The 10360-nt window shown below is 41.2% G+C and overlaps 1 protein-coding gene across 1 annotated transcript; it reads left to right on the top strand.

Annotated features, from left to right (window-relative positions):
* The first annotated feature begins 2289 nt into the window (after positions 1–2289).
* LOC115772978 (uncharacterized) lies at positions 2290–5948 on the top strand. Its single transcript, XM_030719449.1, has 4 exons — positions 2290–2667; positions 2746–2766; positions 2849–2955; positions 5138–5948. Exons 3-4 carry the CDS (start codon positions 2849–2851, stop codon positions 5823–5825), a joined length of 795 nt encoding a protein of 264 aa, XP_030575309.1. The 5' UTR covers positions 2290–2667; positions 2746–2766; the 3' UTR covers positions 5826–5948.
* Positions 5949–10360: the final 4412 nt, after the last annotated feature.

Genomic DNA, 10360 nt, shown 5'->3' with positions numbered 1-10360 from the left:
AAACCATGACAGAGCCTCCACCGTGCTTCACAGATTCAATTCAAATCAATTTTATTTATATAGCGCCAAATCACAACAAACAGTCGCCTCAAGGCGCTTTGTATTGTGGGTAAAGACCCTACAATAATACAGAGAAAACCCAACAGTCAAAACGACCCCCTATGAGCAGCACTTGGCGACAGTGGGAAGGAAAAACTCCCTTTTAACAGGAAGAAACCTCCAGCAGAACCAGGCTCAGGGAGGGGCAGTCATCTGCCGCAACCGGTTGGGCTGAGGGGAGTGAAAAGACATGCTGTGGAAGAGAGCCAGAGATTAATAACAATTAATGATTAAATGCAGAGTGTAATGCAGAGTATAAACAAAGTAAATAAGGTGAATGAAAAGAAACAGTGCATCATGTGAACCCCCCCAGCAGACTAGGCCTATAGCAGCATAACTAAGGGATGGTTCAGGGTCACCTGATCCAGCTCTAACTATAAGCTTGATCAAAAAGGAAAGTTTTAGTCCTAATCTTAAAAATAGAGAGGGTGTCTGTCTCCCGAATCCAAGCTGGAAGCTGGTTCCACAGAAGAGGGGCCTGAAAGCTGAAGGCTCTGCCTCCCATTCTACTCTTAAGTATCCTAGGAACCACAAGTAAGCCAGCAGTCTGAGAGAGAAGTGCTCTGTTGGGGTGATATGGGACTATGAGGTCTTTGAGATAAGATAGGGCCTGATTATTCAAGACCTTGTAGGTGAGGAGAAGAATTTTAAATTCTATTCTAGATTTAACAGGGAGCCAATGAAGAGAAGCCAATATGGGAGAAATCTGCTCTCTCTTTCTAGTCCCTGTCAGTACTCTAGCTGCAGCATTTTGGATCAGCTGAAGGCTTTTCAGGGAGCTTTTAGGACAGCCTGATAATAATGAATTACAATAGTCCAGCCTAGAAGTAATAAATGCATGAATTAGCTTTTCAGCATCCGTCTGAGAAAGGATGTTTCTAATTTTAGAAATATTGCGCAAATGCAAAAAAGCAGTCCTACATATTTGTTTAATATGTCAAAAATGACTCCAAGATTTCTCACAGTGTTACTGGAGGCCAAAGTAATGCCATCCAGAGTAAGTATCTGGTTAGACACCATGTTTCTAAGATTTGTGGGGCCGAGAACAAGAATTTCAGTTTGATCTGAATTTAAAAGCAGGAAATTAGAGGTCATCCAGGCCTTAATGTCTTTAAGACATTCTTGCAGTTTAACTAATTTGATGTGTGTCATCTGGCTTCATTGATAGGTAAAGCTGATATTTACATGTATAATGTAAATAAAATTGGTCCTAGCACAGAACCCTGTGGAACTCCATAATTAACCTTAAGTGTGAAGAAGACTCCCCATTTACATGAACAAATTGGAGTCTATTAGATAAATATGATTCAAACCACTGCAGTGCAGTACCTTTAATACCTATAGCAAGCTCTAATCTCTGTAATAAAATGTTATGGTCAACAGTATCAAAGCTGCACTGAGGTCCAACAGGACAAGAACAGAGATGAGTCCACTGTCAGAGGCTGTAAGAAGATCATTGGTAACCTTCACTAATGCTGTTTCTGTACTGTGATGAATTCTGAAACCTGACTGAAACTCTTCAAATAAACCGTTCCTCTGCAGATGATCAGTTAGCTGTTTTACAACTACTCTTTCAGGAGTCTTTGAGAGAAAAGGAAGGTTGGAGATTGGCCTATAATTAGCTAAGACAGCTGGGTCAGTGATGGCTTTTTAAGCAGAGGTTTAATTACTGCCACCTTGAAGGTCTGTGGTACATAGCCAACTAATAAAGACAGATTGATCATTTTTAAGATTGAAGCATCAATAATTGGAAAGACTTCTTTGAACAGGCTAGTAGGAATGGGATCTAACAAACATGTTGCTGGTTTGGAGGAAGTAACTATTGAAGTTAACTCAGAAAGATCAACTCGAGCAAAAGAGTCTAAACAAATACCAGCAGTGCTGAAAGCAGCCGAACATGAAGAATAATCTTTGAGATGGTTATGAATAATTTTTTCTCGAATGTCTAAAATTTTATTTGTAAAGAAATCCATGAAGTCACTACTAGTTAACGTGAAAGGAATACTCGGCTCTACAGAGCTCTGACTCTTTGTCAGCCTGGCTACAGTGCTGAAAACAAACCTGGGGTTGTTCTTATTTTCTTCAATTAATGATGAATAGTAAGATGTCCTAGCTTTACGGAGGGCTTTTTTATAGAGCAACAAACTCTTTTTCCAGGCTAAATGAGCATCAGATGGCTGCAGACACTCACTGTTGGACCTCTCCTGACCTACTCTGTACATAATGATGATGATTTGAACCAATTTATTAATTTATTAAAAGTTTTAAATCTAACTTAAACTGTTTGATTGTGGCTGAAAGTAGACAGCTTTAAAAAGTTACCACACTAACAGAGTTCATCATATTTGCTGACTGTGACCACATGTTCAGAGGACTGTGAGGGTTCAGACGTGTGATGACACTTCAATAAGCTTTCTGCTCTTCTTCCTCATGCTGCACTTCCTCATTTTTAGGGTTCTGGTGATGAGCTGTTAGGGCTGCTCGTCCTGCCCCTCTGCTTCTATAAAACCTCCTGAATGACTCCCTTTGAGCTAACTGATGATCAGAGACCTTTATCCACCTGAGCAGGTAAATGAACAGCAGCACTTTGCAGCTTGGTCTGAATTCTGTTTGCTGTATTTCACTGGTTTCTTTTCTCTGTTGCAGTTTTGAAATAAAGCAGTGAAGGTGAGAGAGTTTGAGAGTGTTTCTGATTGAACTCCTTAAATGAAAATCAGTTTGATTGTTGCTGTTGTTTTAAACGGTGCAGATGAAGGTACTGCGCTGCTTTCTGCTGGGCGTCCTGCTGGCTGCTGGAACCAGTCTGGCTGTGGACGTGAACTGGCTGACTGGGATTGTAAAAGCCATCAGGGAAGAGTGAGTAAATTTATTGTCTTTCACCAGGGCAGGAAAACCAAAGGCTTCTTATCATGCAGATTTTGGTTTTCTGCCTGTTAGTGCCTTCATCCAGCCCAGTCTCACAGTCAAATGTAAAATAATCATGAAAATACTGGCAACCCCTGGATTTTAACCCAAAGCAGCTGATACTCTGTCAGTGACTGTGTGTAAAACTCGATCTGAAAAGCAGGGTTCATACACCTTTTCGTACAATTTTCAAGATTTTCCAGTACATTAATATATTATCTTTGCTTATATCGGTAAATAGACTGGTGCACAGCATTCTGAAAGGGTCTGAAAAAGAGTACTCTTTGTACGCTTCGGAAAATGTTGATAATTGTGAACGACCCCTTAAAAAAACATTTTTTGGCACAACACCAGAAACCTGAAAACTCCGCTGTTGCTGTATTTTGTGTACATACAGTGCTCGTACTGCATCCCTTTGTACACTATGGCATCGCCCGGACCTCGCTTCAGCACCCCTTTCTTTACGGGGGTAGTTTTCATAGACATACATACAATTCAGCTCCATACTAGTGATGGGAAGTTCAGCTTTTTCAGAGAGCCGGCTTGTTTGGCTCCCAAACAGCTCTTTACTTGTTATCATTTGTAGCCTCATATTGTAGCCTCAATAATCAAAAATGAATGGTTTGTGTGCTGAGAAGCCCTTTAGCCTTCAGTCTTTTTATGATAAACTTTATAATTACTTTATTCTGTGGACTACGCCCATGCACGATGCAACATTTATCTCACCCTCTGCTTTAACGTAGCCTAATGGTCTAATCCCATGTCCCCTTGTGTGACTGGCTGCATAGTGTGCCTGTCAGTTCTGACCCTGTCCTTGGGTTTGTGAGCAGAGCTAATGAGAAATTGGGGAGCCGGCTCTCATTCAGTGGGAGTCGGCTCTTCTTATTCACTACCAAGCATTGGCTCTTAGAGCCGGCTCTTTTGCGAATGACACATCAACACTCTACACGTGTTAAGTTTCCTCATGAGAGCGTGAAACTGCAGCACCGCGTGCACAGCAGACACTCTTGTCTGCGATGTTTCTTCATGTGCGCAGCTGCAAAAAAGCAGTTACAATTTCAAGCACTTTCAAGCACTTTATCTGAAATCCAAGCACTTTTCAAACCTTGAAAGGACAATATTAAAATCCAAGCATTTTCAAGGATTTCCAGCACCCTTTGGAATCCTGTATAAGAGAAAAAGATGCCTTCATGGTCGATACTGATACTGTCTGTAATGCAGGAGACCCATGAACAGCATTTGGGGAAGTTTTACATTTGGAAGGCCTGGAGGTACTGGAGGAGTGCCTCTAGAATACTTTGGTATATAGAGGAGTTCATGGTCCACTCAGTGATTGCAAGGAGCCCAAATCCTCAGCTCTCCTCCACCGTGCTGATCTGCTGAGCTGGGTTTTCTCTTGGTGCATTATGACCAAACATCTCCACTTTGATCTCATCTGTTCAGTTAATCAATTTATTGATTAGCAGCACCTGGCTGTTACACTCTTAATTCCTGTGGAAGCAGTGAGGGTGGACTTAGTTTTTCACACTGCTTCTGCACTTTGGCTCAAGTTCTGCTGAATGAATAACGACTTTGTAAAATGTTGTGTGTAGTTGTTCATCTGAGGTTGTATTTAAAGCATTTTAAGCCCTGCTGAGAGGACCACATGATTTTTTCTTATGTCCCGATTTGTCTTTACCATGACTTTACATTTATCAGAATCAGAATCAGGTTTATTTTGGCCAAGTATGTTTACACACACAAGGAATTTGGTTCCGGTTGATAGTGTCTCTCTAGTATTATACAGTGTCCTATAATTTAACTTAAATGCTATACAATATATACAATACACAATATACAATACAGGTCTGGGAAGGGAAGGTGCAGTGTAATTTAAGAATTATACAATATCCAAAATCTAACAAATAATAAAATAAAATAAAGTGTAGTGTGCGTTATAGTGTAACAACAAAGTTTGTAACATTTAGAAACAGATTTATTAGTCTAACTGCAGTCTGTCTGAAACAAATGAAGAACATCTCTCTGTCTGCAGCCATCCCACAAAACAGGATCCACACACTTGGAAGTCCTTCACAAACACTGCTCTGAGTGAATGAATGTCATACTAAAACTCTGCTCTTCTCTTTGTTGACAGGTACAGAATAGATGGACAATTTTGTCTGGCTGCAAATATTCCAGTGAAAGCAGACACTAATGTGCTTAATAGAATCCTCAGCGACAACAAATATCAAAATAAAGTGAAGAACGTCATTGGGGAAAAAAACTCTGCAGACACTCAAGTATATGAAAGCGACAACATGGTTATAGCCAGGCCTTTAAGTCCTGAACATGCAGAGTATCGAGTTCTTTCAAAACTACAACAACTGAGCCGCAAGAGCGACGGAAACTTCCTTCTCATCTACTCTTATCTCTCCCCATGTGACAAGTGTACAGCCCGGAACAAAAAATACAACATCCTCAAAAAGATTGAAAATCACGTTGACTGCTGGGAGGATGGGGCCTTTGTGTTTACAAAAGTCTACGACACAAACGAAGATGGTAAGCGCAGAGACGAACAGCAGATAGAAAACTCACTTAATGACCTTGCACATTCGATGGGTGGTCTCCAGTATATATTTCGCTGTGACGGTCGAAGCAATTCTGCTTTGGAGTGTCACAGCTGCTCTGCAAATAACAGATTATCAAAGATTTGTATTAATAACGCTGAGACTAAACAAGCAAAGAGAAGCCATTCTTATGACCCAAGCAGCACTGCAAAGAAAAGACGAGTCTCACATGAAAGCAAACCAAGCAGCAGCAGTAGAAGTAGAAGCTGCAGTTAAGGAAGTTCAGACTGCCTTTGATTTGTTTTCATACTGTAAAGATGATGATTTAAATTCTTTTAAAAATGATGAAACATTCAAAATGTGTTTCTCTGAATAAAGTCAGTCTTTCTTTCTTTCAAATGTCTCTTTATTGATTACTGAAAATATATTGACAGATACAATACAAAGCCATGTGTAGTAATCATATTTTAACAGATTTTAACCCACAAACAAAACCCCAGACAGCAGACACACCCACACAAAACTGAACTGAAGTACAATACAGATATAAGATAACATTTGCTCAAAGTAAAAAATAAATAAATAAAAATAAATAAATTGTTAATACATTAATTAACAAAAAAATAAATAAATAAATTTAAAAAAAGGGGGGGGGGGGGGGCTTCTCAGAGACAATAGTAGTAGATTTCTCATAAACTGACAAGAAGGGGCGCCAAACTTTATAAAATCTATTTTCCTGACCTCGGACAGTAAATCTTATCTTTTCTAAGTCCATGCACAACATAATATCCCTTATCCAGTGTGAATGAGAAGGAGGAGCTGGATCCTTCCACCTTAATAAGATAGCTCTCCTGGCAATTAAAGATGAAAATGAGAGCATTCTTTGTTTGTAGCGTGGTAAATCCAGTACTGTGGCAACTCCAAAGATGGCAGACAAGGTGTTCGGCTCAATCTTACAGAGCAAAACTTCAGATAAAGTATGGAAGACTGATTTCCAGAAATTAGCCAGAGAGGGACAAGACCAAAACATGTGGATTAATGTCGCAGGTGCACTCTTACATCTGTCACATGTTGGGTCCACACCTGGGTAGATGCGTGCCAGTTTAGCTTTAGAGAAATGTACCCGATGGACAACTTTAAATTGCAAAAGTGCGTGCCGAGCGCACTTTGAAGATGAATGCACCTGATCCAAAATAGAGTCCCACACATTATCAGAAATGGGGGATTGTAAGTCTTGTTCCCAGACTGTTTTAATAGCAGTCAGAGATGGACAATGCAAGCTGAAAATTAGATTATAAAGTTTAGATAACACACCTTTGGAAGTAGGATTGATTGACAAAAATGCATCGAGAGGATTCTCTGGAGGTTTACGAGGAAATTGTGATGTCATACTTTGCACATAATGCCTGACCTGCAGAAACCTGAAAAAATTTGTGGATGCAAGTCCAAATTTTTTTGTTAGATCAGAGAAACTGAGAAAATATCCATCCGCATATAAATCCGCAAAGCACTTCACTCCTTTCTCATGCCAGACCCGGAAGCCAGCTGATGAAACAAACAGGTGATTAGCTGCAATAGGGCTTAAAAGTGAAAAAGCCTGGAGACCAAGCATTTTCCTGAATTGAGACCAAATTTTAAGAGACTGGTTAACCACTGGACCACTGAAGGGAACTGAACAGGAAAGAGGAAGAGGTGAACCTAGAAGTGCAGACAGAGAAGTTCCAGAACCTCCAGCATGAACCTCCATGGACACCCAGACTGGAGGTGAAGTCTCCAAATGAAAATACTTCCAGTACAGCAGTCCTCGGATGTTCGCTGCCCAATAGTAGTATTGGAAGTTAGGCAAGGCCATTCCACCTAATTGTTTAGGCCTCTGAAGAAAGGCTTTCCTTAATCTGGGGTGTTTACCATTCCAAATAAAAGAAATAATTAATCAGTCTAGAGATTTGAAGAACGATTTAGGAATCATAAGAGGGAGGCACTGAAAAAGGTACAGATATTTAGGGAGCAGCATCATTTTCACAGAATTAATTCTACCTACAAGAGACAGCAACAATGGGGACCATTTAGATAAGAGTCGCTTTGACTGATCAAGTAAAGGAAGAAAATTAGCTTTGAATAGGTTTTGAAATTTTCTAGTGACACATATGCCAAGGTATTTAAATTGTTTAGTCGCTATCCTAAGGGGGAAACTGCCATAATTGAGTTTTATTGCCTTATTGTTAATCAAAAACAATTCATTTTTGTCTAAATTTATTTTATACCCTGACACTTTTCCAAAATTATCCAGCGTCTGGAGTACTACAGGTAATGACTTAAATGGGTCAGAAATATATAAAAGCAAATCGTCAGCATAAAGTGAGACCTTGTGGTCAAATTTGCCTCTACGAATGCCCTGTATCTCCCCACTGCTACGAGAATAAAGTCAGTCTTAAACCTGCTCCGTCTGTTCCAGTCTCACATAGCAGCAGCAGAGCTCTGAGCTTCACCTGATTAAACTCAGTGTTATCAATGCAAACGTGGCACAAAATTTCCACACTGTCCAGTAACCTCAGACTCATCCATTCATCATTGAGCCTGAATCTCTTTCTACAATCAAATGAGTTATGAGGTAACAACACATAAATATGCCATTTGCTGCTTTGTTACCTTCACATTAAAGCAGTTCAGCTGATGTCTTTGTGTTTTCAGTTTTTTAGACTGGATTTGGGAGCCAGGCTCATTTTCTCCCATATGCTGGATCAGTATTACACACTAGGTGACCCTGTAAGGTGACCTTGAGTGTCCTGAAAGGCACCCACAAGTAAAATGTATTATTATTTTTTATTATTATTAAAGACATAATACAGCTAAAATCAGCTGCTCCTCATATTTAAACTCAGTTTCAGCATTTTGAATGAAAACTGTTTAAGAAGCAATGCAAATAAAAAGAGGTGAAGAGTCATGAAGCTACAAGTGGAGCTACAGGGACCTGAGAGCTCTGATTCAGGACCTGCAATTTCTGAATGCAGCAGCTTTTAGCAGTTAGCATTAGCTTGCTAATTGGCATTAGCATACCCCTCTGGGCTGAAAAAATTTCTGGCTAGAACCCTGTTCTTTATTTAAATTTGGCCGATCCCTCCTTTCAGGTTGTCTCGTTACCCCTCTTGACCACTTTCTGCACTGATGCTGTTTTGAGCTGATCTCTGGAAGCTGCAAAGACTCCCAGAAACACTCACATGCCTCACTTACTGATTTGTTCCCGGTTGGCCCTGCAGGTCATTAAAAATCTAATGATCTGTAATGGACCATAAATCATTGGCTGGTCCCATATAGTTGTGAACTGTTCTATTCCAGCACTGTCCAGGATTTCAAACATGGGGAGAACACGCAAACTCCACACAGACAGACCCAGGCCAAGGTGGATTCAAACCCAGACCTTCTTGCTGTGAAGCAGCAGTGCTAACCACCACAGCCGCTGCCCACCTTCAGATATCTTGAGCCTAAGGGGAGGAACAACAAGACATAAAAGCCAGTCGTATTGATGTATCCAACCCCGGGGTTTATCGCATACAAAGAGATGAAAAAGTTAAAACCAAATAATTAATGTATCATTTATAGCGCTATAATTAGGAGTTATGGTGGGCCGGACTGAGGGCAGATGTCTGTAAGCTCGTGGTACTTCAGCATCTTCAGTGTTTCTCAGCTGCTGCTCTGGGACCATGTTTGACTGCTTTATTCATTCAGAGGAGTGTCAGACTCTTAATGTCAGGGTCCTGGGTTCTGGTGTCACAAGGGCACCAACTAAAGAGCAGGTCAGTACAGAATGAGTGTCAGTGGGATGGAGAGGTTTCTGCAGCCACAGGATCCTGGCTGTGACAAAATTACCTGCAGAAAGAGTCAGTGCAGATGCCAGCAGCACAGACACACCTGCAACAGGAGGACAGAGGTCACTAAAGGCCAGAGCAGACTCACCTTGAAGCTCTCTGAAGGCTTTGTTCTTTACTGTACTGCAGTGTTTTGATTTTTAAGGCAACCGTGAATCAAATCGTCCTGCCCTGTCTTCTCTATAAGACAGGGTATCCTAGCAGATGCTCAGCCAGCAGAGAGGCAGTGGGATCAAACTTTGCCTACACAGAGAAAGGGCATCCGGTTCGTGAGACCTTTGTGTCCACTTGTGTGAAGGACCCGCCAGAGCAAACCATTTCACCCCTCAGCTTATGACTGCTGCCTTTTTGAGTTGGGGGCTTGCAGCACCTGGAGATGCACCTTTTTTCCTCTGTGCTAATGGTAAATATCAGGAACTCCCCCATTCTCATGCACATGTCATGCTCAGGTTCTGGTCCTTATTTCAGTCAATTCTGTGAGGAAACAGAGGGTGAGCAGTCATCTCTCTGGCTCACCTCCCAGCCTCCTATCAGTGTGGAGGCAGCAGCCTGGGAAAAAGTGAGCAAATTTTCACCCTGTGTTTGTTTATGCTGCCATGTTGGCTTCATGCTGGAGCAGCTGCACTACGCCTTCCACAATATAGCAGTGGTTATTAGCAGGGGCGCAGCTATATACTTTCTGAGGTGTATGCGGACACATTTTTAGGCGCCCCCCCCTCAGGGGCGGGGGTGGTAATGCTAATTAGCAAGCTAATACTAACCGCTAAAAGCTGCTCCCGATTGTTAATTGAGTGAAGGGGCCTACACATGTAACCAAAAAGCACATCTAAAGCCTAATCACAGTCTTTGTGAACCTGTAGTTACATTTCTCGAGGTGCAGGTCATTTTTCTTGAAGGCCTTTCACAGCTCCACTGGTGCTGAAAACTAATGTTTGACTATGGCTT

This window comes from Archocentrus centrarchus, chromosome 22 (assembly GCF_007364275.1).
Source record: "Archocentrus centrarchus isolate MPI-CPG fArcCen1 chromosome 22, fArcCen1, whole genome shotgun sequence".
NCBI lineage: Eukaryota > Metazoa > Chordata > Actinopteri > Cichliformes > Cichlidae > Archocentrus > Archocentrus centrarchus.
Note: the sequence above shows the minus strand (reverse complement) of the source record. Positions and strands in the feature narration are given on the sequence as shown.